This window comes from Phacochoerus africanus, chromosome 2 (genome assembly GCF_016906955.1).
Source record: "Phacochoerus africanus isolate WHEZ1 chromosome 2, ROS_Pafr_v1, whole genome shotgun sequence".
Classification (NCBI taxonomy): Eukaryota; Metazoa; Chordata; class Mammalia; order Artiodactyla; family Suidae; genus Phacochoerus; species Phacochoerus africanus.
In genome coordinates, this window is record NC_062545.1 from 181,916,612 (window position 1) to 181,938,189 (window position 21,578).

The 21,578-nt window shown below is 37.1% G+C and overlaps 1 protein-coding gene across 1 annotated transcript in view; it reads right to left on the reverse strand.

Annotated features, from left to right (window-relative positions):
• NEMF (nuclear export mediator factor) overlaps positions 1-20,578 on the reverse strand; it is a 47,121-nt gene extending 26,543 nt beyond the window's left edge. Inside the window, 17 exon segments of the mRNA XM_047767272.1 lie at positions 36-124; positions 2,249-2,312; positions 2,589-2,697; positions 2,700-2,779; positions 3,018-3,226; positions 3,314-3,391; positions 5,366-5,428; positions 5,814-5,889; positions 5,969-6,041; positions 6,821-6,892; positions 8,207-8,293; positions 9,968-10,035; positions 10,976-11,124; positions 15,192-15,317; positions 19,305-19,407; positions 19,527-19,595; positions 20,457-20,578. Of these exon segments, the coding sequence (XP_047623228.1) occupies positions 36-124; positions 2,249-2,312; positions 2,589-2,697; positions 2,700-2,779; positions 3,018-3,226; positions 3,314-3,391; positions 5,366-5,428; positions 5,814-5,889; positions 5,969-6,041; positions 6,821-6,892; positions 8,207-8,293; positions 9,968-10,035; positions 10,976-11,124; positions 15,192-15,317; positions 19,305-19,407; positions 19,527-19,595; positions 20,457-20,515 (1,574 nt within the window). The 5' untranslated portion in view covers positions 20,516-20,578.
• Between the last annotated feature and the right edge of the window lie 1,000 nt (positions 20,579-21,578).

The following is a 21,578-nucleotide window of genomic DNA, read 5'->3' on the forward strand; positions in this document are numbered from 1 at the left end:
CACCACAAAAGTATTTTAAAAAGGTAGAAACTTACCAATATACTTTTCTTGCCTTTTGAATAGAGGTAACTGTTTGGACTTCTTTTAAGGTTTGCTTTGTTTTCTTTTCTGCTGATTTGAATGCCTATTTATAAGAAAAGAGTTTTTAAATAATTTTTTGTCTGGTTTTTAAATAATTTTTAAAAAATGTATTTAAATAACTCCAATGATAGGTTAAGAAATAGTTTTTTAAATGTCACAAGACGGCACTATCCATAAACATACACCATATACACATGAAAGTAACGAAATAAAAAAATTTTTGCCTTAAATATCAAAGGTTTACTCTACATAAATAATTGCTCAGCACCTACGAATGAAAAAGAGTATCATCTGTTTACCAGATACTGAGTGCAACCATATAACAGGTTCTGGGTTAGATGCCAGAGATGTAACAATGAATAAGACAAAGTTCCTACCCCTATCCCACTAGGGTATAGGAGAAGAGACACATACACAACACGTAATTATTCAAATAGACATGGTAAATGCTTCAAAGGATGCTATGAGAGTATAACAAGGGAACCTAATTTATAAGTGATTATAGTTAAAAAAGACATTTCTGAGGACATGGCATTTAGGCTAACGCCCAAAGGATAAATGGAATTACCAAGGCAAAGAATAGGAAGAAGAGCACTGTAAGCAGAAAGAAAAGGCCAGCTTGACCAGCAAGTATGATGACAGGGTAAAGCGTCAGGAAATGAGGTTGGAGAGGTAGAAGGGAAGCTAAGTCATGAAGGCTACTCATTTAACAGGTATTAATGTGACTATGTTCTAGGTGATATTCTAGGGTTGGTATACAGCGATGAACAAAAGAGGTGAAGATCCAGGAGTTTCCGTCGTGGCTCAGTGGTTAACGAACCTGACTAGAATCCATGAGGACGTGGATTCCATCCCTAGCCTCGATCAGTCGGTTAAGTATCCAGCATTGCTGTGAGCTGTGGAGTAGGTTGCAGATGTGGCTTGGATCCCACATTGCTGTGGCTGTGGTGTAGGTCGGTGGCGATAGGCTCTGATTCAACTCCTAGCCTCGGAACTTCCATATGCAGCGGGTGTGGCCCTAAAAAAAAAAGAGAGAGAGAGAGTTAAAGATCCTACTTTCAGGTAATCTATATTTGAGGGAAAAACAAGTAAACATAGAGACAGATCTTTTTTTTTTTTTTTTAGGGCCACACCCACAACCTAGAAGTTCCCAGGGTAGGGGTCGAATTGGAGCTACATCTGTCAGCCTAAACCACAGCCATAGCAATGCCAGATCTGAGCCAATGAGCAGAGCCAGAGATCGAACCCAGGTCCTCATGGATGCTACTGCTGATCCACAGCAGAACTTAGGGCCGATGTTTTTAAAGAAGAAAAACAAAGCAGAGAAAAAAGGGAGTGATTGAAGAGTAATGTTATTTTTACTTAGAGTGGTCAAGAAAGGCCTCTCTGAGTCTCATGTACATAGACATGTGAATGAAGAGAAGGATTAAACCATGAAAAATTTGAGGTTAGAACATTCTTGGCAGAAAGAACAGTAAGTGCGGAGGCCCTAGGAAGGCAGTATAGGCCACTGTTGTAGGAACAGCTAAGGTCGCAGTGTAGCTAGCAAGAGTATGTAATAGAGAACTGTAAGTGATGAGATGAGAGGGAAGCAGATTGTGTAGGACCATATAGGACAGGAGCAGGGCTTTTACGTCTTAAATAAGATGGGAAGAAACTGCAAGACTTTGAACAAACAGAAATGACTTCTTTTTTTTTTTTTTAGTTTAAAAGGATCACCATGGCAGCTATGTGAAGAACAAATTATAGCACGAAAAGGGTAGACAAAGAGAGATTTGGTAAGAGGCTACTATTACACATTACAGTCCATGTGAAGAGAGACGTTGGGGCCTAGACTAATGAGAAGTGGCCAGATTGTAGTTATGCTCTAAAGAAAGAGCCAAAAGGATTTATTTGGTGATTCACTGGATATGGTTTATGGGAAGACCCCAGGATGAATTACTCCAACATTTTAAACCTGAGCCAAGGGAAAAGTAATGAGACAGAGAAACCTGGGGAGGAGAGGCTTAGTGAAGGAAAAAAATACTGGAAATACACATTTAAAGCAAAATTAAGTTTGAAAGGTATTTCTGAATTTGAAAATCTCATTTAAACAGAAGAAAATAGTCTATTAAATTCTTAAAGCAAAGAAAAACAATTAACATTCACTCTAAGAAACAGTAAATACCTTCTCAGCAGCTTCAACAGTCTTCTGTGTTTTCTTAGCAGCATACCTCTTGTGATCATAATACCTAGAAAAATATATCTCTTAATTTTAGATAAAATCTTTATTCTTTAGTTTTCTATTTATTTCTAATTTTACAGACTTCAAATCACCAAGAACAAGTTCTATGTATCATGCAACTTTGTTTTGTATGTTCTGTAGGAAAACATATAATGCACAAAAGATAGGTATTTCCCCCCAAAGTATATACAGTCAAAATAATGATTTTTCTTATACTTAATACCCTTACAGATTTATTGCAGGTAGTATTTACCTAAAATTTATACTTAAATTTATGACTTACTTTTTGGCATTGGCATATGCTGACAAACTGAGATCAACATCAACAAGCAATGGCCTATTTTTCTGAGGCTTCTGCAGTTGTTTATTCTTTTGCTTTTTCTTTTTTCCTTTGGTGGTTCACTTTCATTTTTCTCAGTATTAATGTCACCATCAACATCGTCATCTTCCTCCTCTGATAACAAGTATGGATTTCTATTAAAAATATTCAATAGTATTTCACTAACGTCAATGACATCACTTCATATTCAATTTTTCTCAGTGAAATTAAAAATGGTTTACAGTAATTGCATTGTTCTAATGTAAATTAATTTTTTCTGTATTTCCAAAGATAAATTTTCAAATAAAAGAAACAAACTTTAAATGAATATAGTGAAAATTAAATAACAAAATAAAGATAGGCACTAAATGCTTAACTAAGAGTCAAATTTACCTTAGCAGCATTGTAACATGATTTGTTTGCAGTTTTAATTCTTTGATTGCATTTGCAACAGGGTCTCCTTGAGCTTGAGCTTCCTTTACAATTAATCCAATTTCTGTCCAATCTATCTGGTTGGCTAAAGCACTTCGAACAACCTGAATGGCTCTGTCAACAATCTGTAGGTTCATTTCTATAAGCTCTCCTTTAAGTTTGTCTATTTCCTTAAGAAATAAGCCAAAAACATTTATTCTAATGACAGTTAAAGTTATCACTTTTTAAAAAGTATCTGAAAAAGCTAAATATAATACCTGAGCCTGCTGAAGAGCTTCTAATCTGTTTTCGTGATCCTTTCGGACATTATCTAATTTCTTCAATGCTTGCTTTTCCTTTTGTTGACAAAACAGATTTTAAAAAAAATTAGATTTCTTCTACCTCCTGTACCTTTTCTCTCTTACCTCCTGAAACTCACCATCCCACTGCTACTTCTGCCCCCTCAATGTTGTTACCTAGCTAGCTAAAGTTCCCCACATTCCATCTCCATAGGTCTATCCTACCCCAGATTGTTTCATGCTCCAAAATTACCTCTCCTGGTCATCTACCTCCCATTCCCTATAAAGGAAGGTATTTTGACTACAGGTCATAGTCAAAACATATTTTGTAAAGATATGCCCCTAGGGCCCTTGCTTTATTCAATCAGGCAGAATTTAAAATTTTTCCCCTATGACAGAAAAGTAAAGAATGCATTCTTAGCATTAATTCCTAAAATAGTTTTCACTTTACTGATGTTTTTAATTTCCTTAGTATTACTTCTAGTATTTTATAGAGTACTCTTTTTCCTAAATTAACAACACAAAGGTTTATGGTAGTTAAGTGACATTTTATACAGTCAGCTCTCTGCATCTTCAGATGCAAAACGTGCAAAACCTGTATTCACTGTACTATTATATAAGGGACTTGAGAATCCTAGGATTTTGGTACTGGCAGAGGCTTCTAGAACAATCCACTGTGGACACCGAGGAATGACTGTATATAGCATTTTATCATATGAAACTTACATTTAAAAGTTATTGATTTAGGGGCAAATTTTTTTAATACTAGTATTATCAATTAATGAATATTTAAGTGATGAATGTAATATTAAAAATATTTATAAGAATGGTGAACATTAAAAGAAAAATGATTACTAAAATAATTAATAGGTATTCTGAAGCACATAAAAAAATAGTTCAATGTTGCTCTTAAACATGTTTACCTGCTAAAGTGCTGCCACCATGTGGCTATCGCCCTATGTAACTCATCTGACCTACCTACTTTGAAATTCTGCTATTGTTAATTGATTTTTTAAAACTGAGGGGGAAGATACAGAGATTCACAAAATCTCAAGTTTTTGCATATATACTTTAAGATTTTATGAATATTTTTGAAAAATCAAATCCCTTTCAAATCAAGAGTGACTGGCCAGGACTTCCCTGGTGGCTCAGGGAGTTAAGGATCCTGCTAAGATCCTTAACATGCTGTGACGAAGGTTCAGTCTCTGGCCCAGGAACTGCCATGGGTAGGGCCAAAAAAAAAAAAAAAAAAAAATATATATATATATATATATATATATATACACACACACACACACACACACACATATATAAAACAGCTATTATAAACAGGGGGAGAAAAGAAAAACAGTGATTGCAGCCATTTTCTAAAACTCTTCTTAAGCAAAAGCTCTCAACTCATGGTCAAATGTGCTAGGAAAACATACATATTAAGCTCTCTTCGTGGACTTATGATACACATAAAGCATATTAAAGGCCTAGTTTATTTATTTTTTGACTGCATTTGAGGCATGCAGGAAGTTTCCAAGCCAGGGATGGAACCCTCACCACAGCAGTGATGACATGGGATTCTTAACCGCTAGGCCTCCAGGAAACTCCTAAAGGCCTAGTTTAAAAGTCCACTTTAAAAAAGAACACAGTTTAATGGTAAACAAATACATACTTATCTGTATAGGAAAAAATTTCCCCTCTCGTCTGGCCTATTTAAAAATCTCCTTGAAATACTATTCCCTTTATAACAAAGTTTGAGAAGCTCTGGGTTGTTGTAATAAATTAGCAAATCATAGTAGGGAATAAATAACAGGCCTCACTTTCCCACTGATTTGGTTTGGAGAATATCTGATACTCTGACAGGGCAAATGAAGGTATACTTTTTAAACAGTGATAGCTCCCCTGGACCTTTATCAATATACCAAGAGATCAAGGTATTCTCACACTTCTTGTGTCCATTCTTATATGAGAGCATCACCCACCCAGCAAACCACACTAAAGGCTAGTTGGTTTAATTTAAATGTTTTAATAACATCATACCTGTTGTAAAGCTTTTAAATCTATTTTCTGACCTTCTATCTTGGAATAAAATTCATCTATAGCCTTATTAAAAAAAGAAAAAGACAATCAACCAGCTGAAAAAAAAATCAAAACAAGAACACAGTCTCTACTTCAACTTGCATACACAGAATTTTCGAGTCAGTTTCATAACACCACTCAAAGAACTTGAGCAGATTACCAATAAATGTACCATACAGCTAAACAGTCAAGAATCAAATTAATTTCAAATCTTTTGTCATTCATCCTGAAACAAAGGGGTAAAAAATGTTTCTAACAGTTTTATTTGTGACTGCATTGATTTTTAACGTCCAGATTCATAGCGGTTGTAAAGCAAAAACATTTTCAATTTCTCAATCAAAGCAAGTTGATACTAACAGAACAACTCACATCATGCCAAAAGGTCAAAAAACAGAATCTGAAAACCCACCTTGTCAAATGATTCAAATTCTATATATGGACATTGTGAATGTTGAGAAAACAAGAAAGGATGAAATTCCTCATACCTGTAAAACATATTTATTGTATCACATTCCAGAACATTAATAAACACCCAAAGCAAAGTGACCCATGCCTAATACTTACGTGAGGATGTCTACAGTTGGTTTATCTACTTCCAGGCTTGGTTTTACTTCTCTTTTCTGAATGATATACCCCTACAAAAATCCAACATTAAAACTCATTTCTATTCATGATTAACAAGATTTACTCTTCTTGACTGATATTAGTTTTATTAACCTATAAAATTACTCTAGTTATAAATAATCAGCAGCATTTGTCTACTGATAATATCACTTCCCAAAATGATGTTCTTAAGGCTTGGTAAGTATTAACAAAAAATACTGATTTATTCATATGAATAAGAAAAAACAGTGAATAAAAATGAAAACTAGGAGTTCCTGTTGTGGTGCAGGTGAAACAAAACTGACGAGTAACCATGAGGATGTGGGTTTGATCCCTGGCCTCATTCTGTGGGTTAAGAATCCAGCATTGCCATGAGCTGTGTAGTCTGGTAGCTGTAGCTCTTATTCCAGGTGTCAAATTTCCAAGTTACGACCAAAAATTTATACATATCGATCCTTCAGGAGTTCCCGTCGTGGCGCAGTGGTTAACGAATCCGACTAGGAACCATGAGGTTGCGGGTTCGGTCCCTGCCCTTGCTCAGTGGGTTAACGATCTGGCGTTGCCGTGAGCTGTGGTGTAGGTTGCAGATGCAGCTCGGATCCCGCGTTGCTGTGGTTCTGGCGTAGGCCAGGGGCTACAGCTCCAATTCGACCCCTAGCCTGGTAACCTCCACATGCCGCGGGAGCGGCCCAAAGAAATAGCAAAAAAAAAAAACCAAAACAAAAAAACATATCGATCCTTCACTGAACATTTAAATTCTAAAAATCTAAATAAATAAAATCAGAATAGACAGTAAGTATATGTGGTGCTACCTTCCATTGAAGCTGGATGTTGTCTGCATACACTCTTCAGCTTTCTGTAGACAAACAAGTACTTTTTCAATATCTAATGGGGAATAAAAAAGAATGTCAATCAATTGGCTATCATGTATCTTTAAATATCTATGTAGAAAACACAAAGAGCTTATGAAATAATAAAAGTTGTTCAAGAAAATTAAATATAGTTATTTATGTTTATAATAGTTCATTAAATAAGAATATATTTTGGCCAGGCTGTTGTCCCAATAGCTTTTATTGAATCCACTTTTCCCCTTGTGATCTGAAGGGCACTTTGTTCATATACTAAATCCTCATATACATTTGGGCTTGTTTCTGAATTTTTCACTGTGTATTTCTTCTCCCAAAACTTAACTTTTAATTACTACATAATACATTTTAACCTATGAAAAGAATATTCTCCACCATTACTGTTTTCCAGTTTTCCTGAAGATTTTTGCTTTTTTTGCATGTGAATATTATATTCACATGCAAAAAAAGAAATACAATAGCAAAAATAACAATACTACCTGCTGGCATTTTGAATACAAATACACCGAATTCATATTTCAGAAACTAAATCACTCATTTCAAACACTCAATTTGTATTTTTAAATGCACAAAAAAATTTACAGCATAAAATTTATCCCTAAACCTTAAGAAATGATACATAATCCCAAAATATAATTATTAGGACATAATTTTTTTGGCGTTCCCTCATGGGTCAGTGAGTTGGAGATCAGGGGATTGCCACTTCTGTGGCTCTGGTTATAGCTGTGGTGCAGGTTCAGTCCCTGGCCTGAGAACTTCCATATACTATAGGTGTGTGTGGGGGGGAGAATAATTTTTTTAAAAATTTTACATTAGAACCCTCAGATTAAAAAAAAAAAAAAAGACTCTTCCATTTTCCTTGTATTTCCTCTAATTTTTTATTATCCTAATCTGGAAGTTAAATTAGGTTCCCTGAGGTAATTACAAAAGCCTGTACATTGTAGAGCTAAACCACAGCACTTACAGAATTAAAATGCATAAATAATGCTATTTCCAGAAGCACCTCAGAGTCTAAGTCAGAAGGTGAATAATTAAAACTCCTTCAAGTTTTGTACCACAGTTTAGTAATTGCTGCAAAGTTTAGAGGGAGAGAGAAAGAATACTCTAAAATCAAAAGGTAGTAAACTAGGTCAAGAGATTAAACTGTGTTATTAGGGATAAAGCATCACAGGGTAGAAAGCCAGGAATACCATATGGGTATAACACTAATAGTTCAAATTTTTAAAATCTAGAATTACCCACTCACTTATTACTTTTCCCAGAAATAATTTTCCTAAGCTTAAAAAAAGGAAATAAATGAAAATGGGCAAAACTTGTTAGCATGCAGACATACCTTTACTTTCAAATTTTTCATCCACTTTGACATTGCCAGAGAATCCATTTTCTATAAGACAGTGTTCAATGAGAGCTGGTCCATAGGCTACAAAACAGAAGATATTATTTTTAGTATTCTCCTATAAAATTTCATATTCGAAACATAATTTAAGTGGATATCAATATAAATGATTTACTTAACAACAGTCAGTGAAAATAACAATTAGTTTATTTTGAGATGATATTAGAAATGAAAGCTCAAATACTTACAGAAATTTGAGACTACAATAAAATTGTAGAAGTCAGTACAAAACTTAAAGGAATTTACTAGAATTTAGCCACATATAAAAAGGATTATAAACCAGGAAGGCAAGGCTTAATTAAAATTAATTAATATACCATATTAATAGGATAAATTAAGATTCCAGGAGTTCCCATCATGGCACAGTGGAAACAAATCTGACTAGGTTGCTAAGTGGGTTAAGGTGTTGCCATGAGCTGCAGGTCGCAGACAGGGCTCAGATCTGGTGTTGCTGTGGCTCTGGCTTAGGCCGGCGGCAATAGCTCCGATTAGACCCCTAGCCTGGGAGCCTCCATATGCTGCGGGTGTGGCCCTAAAAAGAGAAAAATAAATAAATAAATAAATAAAAACCCCAATTAAGAATTTTATACATTCTATGCTAGCAAATGGAAAGGTTTTCTAATTTTTTTTTTTTTAGGGCCACACCTGCAGCATATAGGGGTTCCCAAGCGGGGGGGTCAAATCAGAGCTGTAGCTGCCAGCCTATACCACAGCCACAGCAATGCCGGATCCTTAACCCACTGAGCAAGCCCAGGGATCAAACCCGTGTCCTCATGGATACTAGTCAGGTTCGTTAACCAGTGAGCTATGACAGGAACTCCAACAAATGGAAAATTTTAAAGATAACTTTTTAATGCATTCTTAGTTTCATAGGAGATGAGTAACTTCCATACAGCTTCCAATATGTCCTCCCCAGATTCTTCAGTATAAGAGATGATTTTCACAGGTATAAAAGTTTATTGGATTATCTTTATCCTGGTTATCAAAAGCACCTGGCAGGAGTTCCCAAGGTGGCTCAGCAGTAATGAACTTGACTAGTATCCATGAGGACGCAGGCTCAATCCCTGGCCTCAGTCAGTGTGGGTCAGAGATCTGGCATTGCAATGAGCTGTGGTATAGGTCACAGATGTGGTGTGGATCTGGTGTTGCTGTGGCTGTGGTGTAGGCTGGCAGCTACAGCTCCCAATTTGATCCCTAGCCTGGGAACCTCCATATGCCTCGGGTGCAGCTTCAAAAAGCAAAAAACAAACAAACAAAATACACACACACACAAAAACAAAGAAAACCCAACAAACGTTAAGTGGTTATTAAACCAAAACAAGTGACACTGGGGAAAAAAAAAAAAAAAAAAAGCTGATTTCTTAGAAAACTACAACTAGCACTCATGTGCTAGATAACATACAATTAGTTTATACAACTACTGCTTTTAAATAAAATCTAATGGGAAAAGGTCAAAGTTCATGTGATACAACAAATTTCTCTTCCCTTGAAAATACTTATTCACCCAAAAAATCATTTTAAACTCCTTCCTACATTTATCAAGTCGTTCTAATTTTCTACTAAAAGTAGATTTAAATTTCTACTAGAACTAGATTTAAATGTTTTAAATATATTCCTGAAAACCATATTATCTTGCAAACATTTCATTGCATTCCTGGTTTATAATCCTTTTTATACGCTCTATGTAGGATTACTTACGAAGTAATGGGTTAAGAACTCTCTTCAGTAGTTCACCCTTAGGTGCACTGGCTATTATCTCAGTCAATCTGTGAAACAAAATTGACATGCCTTTTACTATCTTACATTTAATAAACCTTACAGCAATATTCACATTCATAATACTCTGATATGCATTAATTTGCCTGATCATCAAAATACTCTAAAATATAAGAGGAATGAATTCACTTTATAGGTTACGAAAAATGGGTCATAAAAGTAATATATCTAGAGTTAGTAGGTTCCTGAACAGCAAACTCGGACTTTTTGAAACCAAGTTTTCCAAGAAGAATCAATACCTTTTCAAATAAGTCACATTGCTTGCCGTCAGTATAACTATATATGACATGAAAGACATTTTCATGCAAATTGTTTGTGGAGAATGATACATCTTAATACCTGAAATGCATTTACTTAGGTAAGTAGTAAGAACTAAAGGATGCTGTGGGCCACTGTGGTCCTCAAATCATCATCAACATCACCTGGAAACTTGTTAAAAATATAAGTTCCCGGGCCCTGCACCAGATCCACTGAATCAGAAATTGGGAGAGGAGGAATCTCTATTTTACCAAGTGCTTTAGGTAACTGTGATGTATATTAAACTTAAAGAAACACTGCTGTCGCCTATCAGCACCCTTGTCCCACCATACTCCTGTTTTTTAGCTAACTCAGAATTCCTACCTCCTTTTTACACTCCGCCCAAGATATCCATTTGCCTTCCCACAGAATAGCTAATAAGCCCCCTAACATTACCAAGAAATTGTAAACATTTGAAGTAACACCAAACTTAGATTAAAAAATACATACATTTACTATTCCTAAATAAGCCTTAATTGCTTACAATTAATGGCACATTTACGTAGTTCAAGCAGCTCAAATTTATTTTATGCAAGTAAACAAATTTTCTTATGTGACATTTTTTTCATATTCTGACATATGACCTATTTTACTATGTAATACCATATGAAATTAATTAATAAAACACTTTACCTCTCCAAGGTAAGCAAAGGTTCAGCAGCTCTAGCATGATCAACTGGATAGCGTTCACGAACAGCAAATTTAACATCATCTGACTCATCAGTTCGAAATCTTAGGATATTTAAAATCAGGTATTCATAATCTGTAAGAACAATGTTCCCCTGTAATAAAATAAAACATAACTTGATGTCTTTCCCAAATCATTCTTAAAACTTCTGAAAAATTGACAAAGAGGGAGTTCCCATTGTGGGTCCTTGATAACGAAAAAATTGAGAAAGAAAATATAGTGTCCTAAAACCCAATCAAGACTACAGAAATGAAGTTACAAACAAAAATCATTTGAGTTACATCTGAACAGTGCTCCTTGCACCTGCCCAGCACAGATTATGAAGTAAAATAAATAAATCTAAACACTTCAAGTTTGAAACATAATGGAAAATCTAGAGCAACTTTAAACTCATTGTCTGGTGGTTCTAGAGATCACCAAGAGAAGAATAATCAATTAACATCTTCACTTGGTTGTGCCTGGTTGAGGCAACTCTACAAACCCTGTGGCTTATTAAGAAAAACAGAACAGATATATTTCAGAAGTCAAAGAGCTATTTATACTTTCACCTACAATTTATCTTTCAATAGCAATTAGTTATGTGGCAAAATTAATCAAGGTGGTTATACTTTTGACAAAGTAATTCCACACTTGATAATGTGGCCAAACACAATAACTCAATAAAACCAAAAGCTACATGCAGGTATTCACAGCAGGAAAAAACTGAGAACAGCCTAAATGTAAAAATAGGGGAAACTGTTAAATCGTATCAATACGACAAAATATTTAAAAGCGTTACTTCAAGAAAACAGTTTAAAAAGGAAAAGGTTTCTAAGTAAAAAAATAGAATGATAGGAGTTCCCGTCGTGGCTCATGGCTCAGTGATTAGCAAATCCAACTAGGAACCATGCGGTTTCGGGTTCAATCCCTGGCCTTGCTCAGTGGGTTAAAAGATCCGGCGTTGCCGTGAGCTGTGGTGTGGGTTGCAGATGCAGCTCGGATCCTGCGTTGCTGTGGCTCTGGCAGCTACGGCTTCGATTCAACCCCTAGCCTAGGAACCTCCATATGCCGCGGGGGAGGGGGGGAGCGGGGGAGAAAAATGGCAAAAAGACAAAAAAAAAAATTAGAATGATAAAAAATTCCTGTATCCTGGGAAGTGGAAGGCAAATACAGGGAAAAATTAAAGTATTTATTAAAGAGTGAGGATTAAAAAGATGTTGGAGTTCCCGTCATTGCTCAGCGTTAACGAACCTGACTAGGATCCATGAGGACACAGGTTCGATCCCTGACCTCGCTCAGTGGATTAAGGATCCAGGTGTTGCCTTGAACTGTGATGTAGGCACAGATGTGGCTCGGATCTCATGTTGCTGTGGCTGTAGTGTGGGATGGCAGCTATAACTCCAATTTGACCCCTAGCCTGGGAACTTCCATATGCCACAAGTGGGACCCTAAAAAAAAAAAAAAAAAGTTAATGTTAAGAGAAAATAAATGGGAATTTTCTGTGTTATCTTTGTAACTTTTCTACAAATGTAAAATTATTACAAAACTTAAAAATCACTGAGATTCTAAGTGATAATAAAGATTTTTTTAATTCTGTGGAAAGAATTTTTACATCAAGTGCTAAGTTTAAATTTAAAAAGGAAAAAAAAAAAAAAGAAAAGAAAAAGGAAAGGCTCATGCCTGATACATAAGCTTAAATTTAGAATGCAAGCATATTGACCTAAACCTAAGGCAGCTTGCAATTAGTTAAATTCTAGAGACTATTCCACCCCGCCCCTGAAAATGAAAAAACCCTGGTTTGTTAATTGGGGGTGGGGGTAGGGGAGAGGGAGGCCATAAATAGAACACCAAACACAACAATGGTTACTTTGGGATGAGGAACTAGTTGGGCTATGAGTGGTAAGAACTTCAATTTTAATTCTATGAACATCTCTATATATTGAAGATGTATTTGTGTACCACTCGCATAAACATTTTAAATTTAAACAGTCTAGATAATCCTAACTACTGCCCTACTGAGAATAAGAAAAATTGGACAAAATACACAAAGCATGTCTTTTGAGAAACAAAAAATGCAAACAAGGCACTAAACATTTATAGGATCAAAATTTAGGACAAGAAAACTCAGGAAGGCGAGTTCCACATTTGGGGCTACTTTCCCCCTAAGATCATTTATCTAACACTTAAGAAGCAGAACATAAATTCTGGCTGAAAAGCTAAGCATATATTTTGATAGACTCAAAGGTCAACTAAGAACAATAAAAATTGGAGTTCAGGGACCAAGTAAAGGGTGTGTGTGGGGAGAAGGGGATGTTCCTGATAAGTCCAGTTATAAATAGTGACTCCAAAAGGCTGTATCCCAGGAGAAGAGACGAACTGTAAACTTGCCAGCTTTCCCAGGCCCAGCTCCTAATCGATTCAATTTCTGACTGGAGTAAGGTAATCTGGGATTACCTGTGCCCCTAGCTACCTGTCAAAAGCAAATATCCTCCCTAAAGGAAAATAACATCATTCCAGGTCTCATGGTATATCTATTACTTTTCCTACTCAATGCCTGACACATAATAAAATAACTAGGCATATGAGACAAGATAAGGTAATTAAAATCAAAAGAACAACAGACTACAAAAACAGACACTAGGAGGACTCAGATAATAGAACAATTAAAAACGATTCCAAATGATTCTTGTCTGATGGCAATAAAATTATAAATTAGAAGATAGGTCAAAAGAAAATATGGCCGGGGGTTCCAACTGTGGCACAGAAGGTTAAGGATCCAGTACTGTCTCTGCAGTGGCTCAGGTTAGAGCCCCAGCACAGTGGATTAAGGATCCAGCATTATCACAGCTCAGATTTGATCCCTGGCCTAGGAACTAGTTCAGCCAAAAAAAAAAAAAGGAAAGAAAATACAGCTGAATTTTCCCAAACTCATGTAAAACAACACAAACCCACTGATTCTAGAAGAACTATGAATCCCAGAAGGTAATTACAAAAGAAAATAAACTAGGCACAGGATAGCAAAACTACTGAAAACCGAGACAAATGAAAAAAAAAATTTTTTTTTAAAGCATCCAGATAAAAAGGACAGACTACCTTCAAAGGAGCAAGAGTATGACACTGGTTTCAATAGAAACTACGGTCACCAGAAAACACACTCTTTTTGCAACTGTCAAAAAATTATTTAACTAATTAATGAGAGAACCAACTAAGAAAACCAGTTCTAAGAAATAAAGTGAAGTATTTAGAGTGGGTGAGAAAAGAATGATTGTGTAAGACTGCCAATTCAGGGCAATAAAAGTCTTTTCTCTGGACAGAAACAATCTGAATCTCTTTTGGATGACACTAATTTTCACTGTATTCAGGCAAGAATTACTTGTACTGCACTGCTTTCTATAAGTTAAAGTCTACCCTTACCAAGTTGTCAAAAGCCTAATCAAGAGTAAATAGCAATAGAACTACCATATGATTCAATAATCCTACTCCTGGGCATATATCAGGACAAAATTACAATTCAAAAAGATACATGAACCTCTATGTTCAATGCAGCACTATGCACAATTGGCAAGACATGGAAACAACCTAAATGTCCACTGGCAGATGAATGAATGAAGAAGATGTGGTACATATACACAAAAGAACACTACTCAGGCATAAAAAAGAACAAAATAATGCCGTTTGCAGCAACATGGATGGAATTAGAGATTCTCATATTAAGTGAAGTAAGTCAGAAAGACAAATACCATATGATATCACTTATGTATGTAATCTAAAATGTGGTACAAAGAACCTATCTACAGAACAGAAAAAGACTCACAGACATGGAGAACAAACCTGTGATTGCCAAGGGGAAGGAGGGATGGAGTGGAATGGACTGGAAATATGGGGTGGTAAATGAAAACAATTACATTTAGAATGGATAAGCAATGAGGTCCTACTGCAGAGCACAGGGAATTATAGCCAATCTCTTGGGATAAAACATGATAGAATATAGTATGAGAAAAAGAATATATGTTCATATATGACTGGGTCACTTCAACTGTACAGCAAAAATTGGTAAAACACTACAAATTGACTACACTTGAATAAAAAAATAAATTAAAAAATGAAATTTAAAAAAGAAATAAACCCCCCAAAATAATTAACAATAAATTCTCCTCACCTCATCCCCCAAATTTAACTTACCCTATCATAGAGCTCAATAATTAAGTGATAAGCAGCTTCATCACTTCCAAACTGAAAATCTACAATTCTATCCACACCAAGTTGTTTTGCACTGACTAATCTCCGACCCTTCAAATGTTTTCGGCACTAGCAAGAAAGAGAAGAAAAAAGGCATTTATATAGTAAAAGTGAATCCATAATCATTTGGTATTTGTTTTTAAGTTTTTTTGATTTCCATCAACAATAACATCTTAAAAGTAGCAGATACAACAGTACAGTCATAAATTAATACAAATAATTAGAGGAAAAAACATTTTATCTCAGACAACTCTGTGAACTCAAAAAGTATTTTATATTCAACATTTAAATAGACAATAACAGACCTATAGCAAAATTTACTTCTTTGACTTATACCACTGCTAAATAAATCCCTGTTCTTATCCTGATGACCTCATTCAAAGCCATAATCTTTTTTTAAGCCTTTTTCTACTCCAATTTTTTTAAGTATCCCAAATTTTTTTATGTGTATTTATATTCAAGATTAACTAGTATTTTCCATTCATCTTTCACTTTAAGTACAAATTCTGAACCATAAGCTTATTGGAATTCTACAAATTAATCCTCCAACCATTACCCTCTATTACTACAAACTTTATTAATAAAACCTAAACAATTTTTCTGGTACTATTCTCCAAGCTTTTGAACAACTTAGCTCAAATCCCAAGGGAATAATTCCTATCCTTTATCAAATCCCATGCCTCCTATCTGTAGTCATAAGGTTCTTGTTCTTATTAGCAATTAAAATAAATTAGCATGTTAAACTCAAATACAATTTACTTGATAAATTATTGTTTTAGATCATGTATTTTCCTTTAATACAAATACTTCAGTATGACACGGACCACTAACAAGACCACTATATAACTCCTAAAAAAGCAAAGAAATACAATTGTTTCTAATTTTTGAATTTAAAAGACCCCTTAGTCAAGACCAAATCAGCAAGAAAGAATGCTTTCTTTTCTTCGAGATTCAAATTCAAGATAAATTTTACAGAGAAGATAATCTAAAACAGTCTTTTGAAAAAAAAAAGGAGTTCCTGGAGTTCCCGTTGTGGAACAGCAGAAACGAATCTGACTAGGAACCATGAGGTTGCGGGTTCACTCCCTGGCCCTGCTTGATGGGTTAAGGATCCGGCATTGTCATGAGCTGTGGTGTAGGTGGTAGACGCAGCTCAGACCCTACGTTGCTGTGGCTGTGGTGTAGGCTGGCAGCTATAGCTTCAATTTGACCCCTAGCCTGGGAACCTCCATATGCTGCGAGTGAGTTCGGCCCTAAAAAGACAGAAAAAAAAAAGAGTTCTCCTTGTGGCTCAGCAGTTTAAGACCCCAACTAGTATCCATGAAGGTGCAGATCTGATCTCTGGCCTTGCTTAATGGGTTAAGGATCCATCGCTGTTGCAAGCTGCAGCACAGATCACAGATGTGGCTCTGATCCGGTGCTGCTGTGGCCACGGCATAGGCTGGTAGCTATGGCTCTGATTCAACTCCTAGTCTGGGAACTTCCATAGGCCATGGGTGTGGCCCTAAAAAGACAAAAGAAAAAGAAGAGGAGTTCCCATTGTGGCGCTCAGTGGGTTAAGGACCCAATGTCTCCATGAGGATATAGGTTTGATCCCTGGCCTCACTCAGTAGGTTAAAGATCTGGTGTTGCTGTGGCTGTGGTGTAGGCCTCACCCGTAGCTTCAATTTGACCCCTAGCCCAGGAACTTCCATACGGTGCAGGTGCAGCGATAAAAAGAAGAAATATATAAGGTCATTCTTAGAATACCACTTCTTTCATAATTAAGAGTTCTTCTCCAAATATACAGTTCAAATTGACTGGAATTCTTATTTTATTTACTAAGGCAGGGAGTTCCCGTCGTGGCTCAGTGGTTAACGAATCCGACTAGGAACCATGAGGTTGCGGGTTCGATCCCTGCCCGTGCTCAGTGGGTTAACGATCCGGCATTGAATAAACAATAAAACATAGAATAAACAATCTCCCCTTCCTAAAGTCAAAAGTTCTGATTTAAAAGTGGCTTATATTTAATTTTGATTTAAACAGTGACCTATATTTACGGCTATCTTTAAATCCCCACGTGAAAAATCGTAATCAATTCTTTCAGAGTCTCCCAGTAATAATTTTATTCGAGAAAAATAAAGTTAAAATGAAGATAAAAAGCATCCTTGGGGAGTTCCCGTCGTGGCGCAGTGGTTAACGAATCCGACTAGGAACCATGAGGTTGAGGGTTCCGTCCCTGCCCTTGCTCAGTGGGTTGACGATCCAGCGTTGCCCTGAGCTGTGGTGTAGGTTGCAGACGCGGCTCGGATCCGCGTTGCTGTGGCTCTGGCGTAGGCCGGTGGCTACAGCTCCGATTCGACCCCTAGCCTGGGAACCTCCATATGCCGCGGGAGTGGCCCAAGAAATAGCAGCAGCAACAACAACAACAAAAAAAGCATCCTTGAATGGAAAAGAAGTCCAAACCATAGAATGGTAAAAAAGAGAAAATTGTTATGAATATAGATGAACATATAATACATATGTAAAACTGATTTTTTCTTTATTTCCCTACCAGAAGCTTGGTAAAAACCACTTTCCATCTGTGCCACAGAGCTACAGCTAGCACCCCTAAATGTGAGAACTAAGAACAATTGCTGTGATTCACATACCTAACATGACCCTGCCTGTGACATACGATAGCAACTCTTTATTTATAAAGTGCTTAACTTTATTTATAAAGTGCTCTATTAAAGGGAATTTTTATATACAAAGATTGACTTGTATACCTAACTCATAAAATTCTAAGTTTTTTTTTGCTTTTTGGGTTTTTTTTAAGTGTCTTGACCTACTGATGTAACCTGATTTGGGGACATTTACACACTCTCAGTACCGTATATATTATTATCTGTTATATCATCTGCAAAACTGAAATGACATTTGTTCTTCATATTCACTGAGTTGTTAAAGAACTTATTCTTTGAAAAGTGCTATACAAATATAACGTGTCATTATTATTAAGGACAATCCTCAAAAGAACCATTTTTGGTTACCATTAAGTAAATTAAACTTTTAAGAATTTGATATTTTTGTGCTAGACCTTGTGATTTGGGAAACACTTACCTAACTTGTAATCCAAAACACATTCTAAGTTGCTGGGGATAAGCATCTTCTCTGTAAAGCCTCTAATGAAATAACACAATGCCAAAACAAATAAATTTCTGAAGGAAAGTGAGGAGGAGAGGAAGAAGGAAATTAATACATATGGAGCCCTACTATGTGTCAGGCATTGTGTTAGGTGCTTTACATGTAATTTCAATTAATCCTCACCAATAATCTCATGAGGGAGGCATTATCTACATTTTACATTTAAAGAAGCAAGCTCCAAGAGGTCAAGTAAAGTTTCCAGGTTATAAAATAAACCATTAATTCAAAGTTAGGTATATCTGACTCTAGCACCTGTCCTCTGTACCAGGAACTTTCACTAGATCTCTTATGTCAGTAAGAAAATGAGTAAGACATACACAAATGCAAGATCTCAGTTTTAACGGTATAAAAAAAAAATAGAGAAGTGAAAAGTAAGAAGATATGCTTGGTAACACACTAATGTCATTGAGTATTCTAACAAAAACAGGTCGGTAGCTGAAAAGTAAGCTATGGAAGATAAGGCTAGGGAAAGAGGGAGGGCAGATGACAAAAAGCCAAGGATGCTAGGATGCTAGGATACAGTATAGGGAATCATAAAAGGTGGGATAACCAATGAAAATGATGCTCTAGAACAATCAATGCTGGTCTAAAACAGAATTGTTTTGATAGTGAGAAGTGTAGTAGAGGTAAGGGACTCATGTCCAGTGTTAAAAAAGCTTTCATTAGAACAGCAACTGTGGGGACAGAAAGATGTGGAGCACAATGGGATGTAAAGAGTAAAAGGGACACATTAATAAACATATCCTTTATTCATCTAGTATCTATCAACTACTCTACCTTTATCTCTATTTTATTCATAACAGTGAATAAAAACCAAAGTTTAAAACTTCAATGGTCAGTGACCAATCTCAGGGCCTTAAAATTTCGCTTCTAGTATAACTTAAAATTTACCTTCATGGCAAAGCTAGATGGCATCATATTCTTAGGCCACTCAAATTCTGTCGTGTGAATTCGTATGCCAGATTCAAGTAAAAGTGTAGCTTTAAAGTCTGGTCTGTAGAAGGAAAAAGTCAAAATTTTCTTTACGGCATTTGCCAGCGCTAACTCATGTTTAAAAAAAAAAATCTCATATTTAATTACAAAACATCTAATAAGCCTACAAAATGCTCTTACTTTTGAAGACGAATAAGATATGTCTTATTATCCACATCGTAAACATTGTTTACTCTCATTCCTAGCAAGCTGCAAAAAGAAAGGAAACATATAACAAATCATAGTACCACTTGAAACATAAAACCTCACACAATTTAAATCTGCAGGCGGAAGTAGAGTCTTCAAAAAAGGGGATCTTCGACTCTAAAGACAGGGAGTCAAACAGGGAGCACAATCTGAACGCCATCAGGCACTCAGCTCAAAACTTGAATTTAACTACTTTAGAACAAAAGTGGCTTATCAGCTCTAGGAACACCATACAACGCATTGAGTCTTTGAAATGATCCAGCGTTTTCTAAGGAAATATAGTAAATCGATTCCACTTAATTTATTTTAAAAGAAAAAACGCAAACAAGACCCTGGGAAATATGACAAAGCTCAAATATGACAGGTGAATAACAGAGACCAGACTAGACGCCAAATCTCACGCGAATCTGCTACCTCCAGCTAAAACGGCGATACTGGTCTGTCTTTGGGATGAAGAAGAGCGTCTAACAAACTAAGGGTCGGGTCTGGAAACCTCTGGAGCAAATGACTACTCTGGCGTCCTGGCGTCCAACTGGCGTGTCGGTTTTCACTAAACGTAGCTGCCAGACCCAGGCGACTCAGGACAGTAAGACGTGAACCCGCCAGAAGCTGACTTAAGACCTGGCAAGACTAGCAGCACATGAGGCACTCAGCTGCTGGGGTCCCCCGGGTCCCCCCCGCCCCGGTATCCTGAGGGCCCAGGAAAGATGTCACGCGCTCGCCCACTCAGGCCTAACCAGGTCCATAGAAGGGCTGCACTGGGGGGACCGAGGGGAAACACCAGGCCGGTCTTGTCTCCACCGTGGGGCTGCGACTCTGCCTCCTGCACTCCCCGCACGAGCCTGGTCACCTATCGTACAGTACCTGGCATTCAGCTCGGCTAGTACCGCGCAGAGGTCAATGGTGCTAAAGCGAGTCTTCATGGCGAGGTACGGGAGAAGCTTCTGCAGCTTCCCCCACTGCCGGCCTGACTCGACGCCGCTACTCTTATGCGCAGGCGCACTTGGCGGATCTACGGCCGCGCAGAAGGGCCAATATTCCTTGAAGCGAACGTGTTTGCGTCGCTTTAGTGAAGTGTTTGAGTGTCAGGCCGTCATCAATTTGTTTTTCGTTGCTGGTTTTCGCACCAAAACCACTCGAAATAGATCCAAACTGTTCTCTTGAAACTGCATTCTTTCCTGAAAAGCTTACGGACTAGTTTAGTGACTTTGCCCCCTTGTGTTTCGGGACTCAAACCAGCCTCCATAGTGACCCCTGCTGGTCGTAACAATTTATGAGAAGAGTACTGGAAGCATTTCCCCAGGCGGGTAGTGAGGGTCTGTGTATCAAAGCCAGGAGGACTCCTTTTCCTGCCGTTTACTGTTTTGAAATTTAACCGAAGTGGATTATTTTATTTGCCCTACAGGCGCCCTCAATGATCAAAGCAAACCAACTCTCAATAAGGAGTTCCTTTTTTGATGAGTCTTGCTCTCCAAAGACCGTTTTTGCCATTATTGTGGGATTCTTATCCAATCTAAGTGTTGGGAATCCCCTGTTGGGACTCAGCAGGGGGTCTCAGCGTAGTACCTGTATACAATAGGGGTTCCATAAATGATCGGCAATCAAAATATTCAAATATTTCGCTAGATAATGGTGAAGTAAGATAAAAATAAAAATGACAAGGTTGCCCCGCCAAAGGGGTTTCAAGGGTCGTGCAAGAATGGTTTTTTTGTCTTTGCACTGTAATAAATACTTGGGAAGAAAGCAATTTTAAGATAAGAACTCAAAAGAGACAGGGTCTCGCTATGTTGCCCAGGCTGGAGTACAGTGGCTATTCACAGGCGCGATCCCACTACTGATCAGCACGGGAGTTTTGACCTGCTCCGTTTCCGACCTGGGCCGGTTCACCCCTCCTTAGGCAACCTGGTGGTCCCCCACTCCCGGGAGGTCACCATATTGATGCCGAACTTAGTGCGGACACCCGATCGGCATAGCGCACTGCAGCCC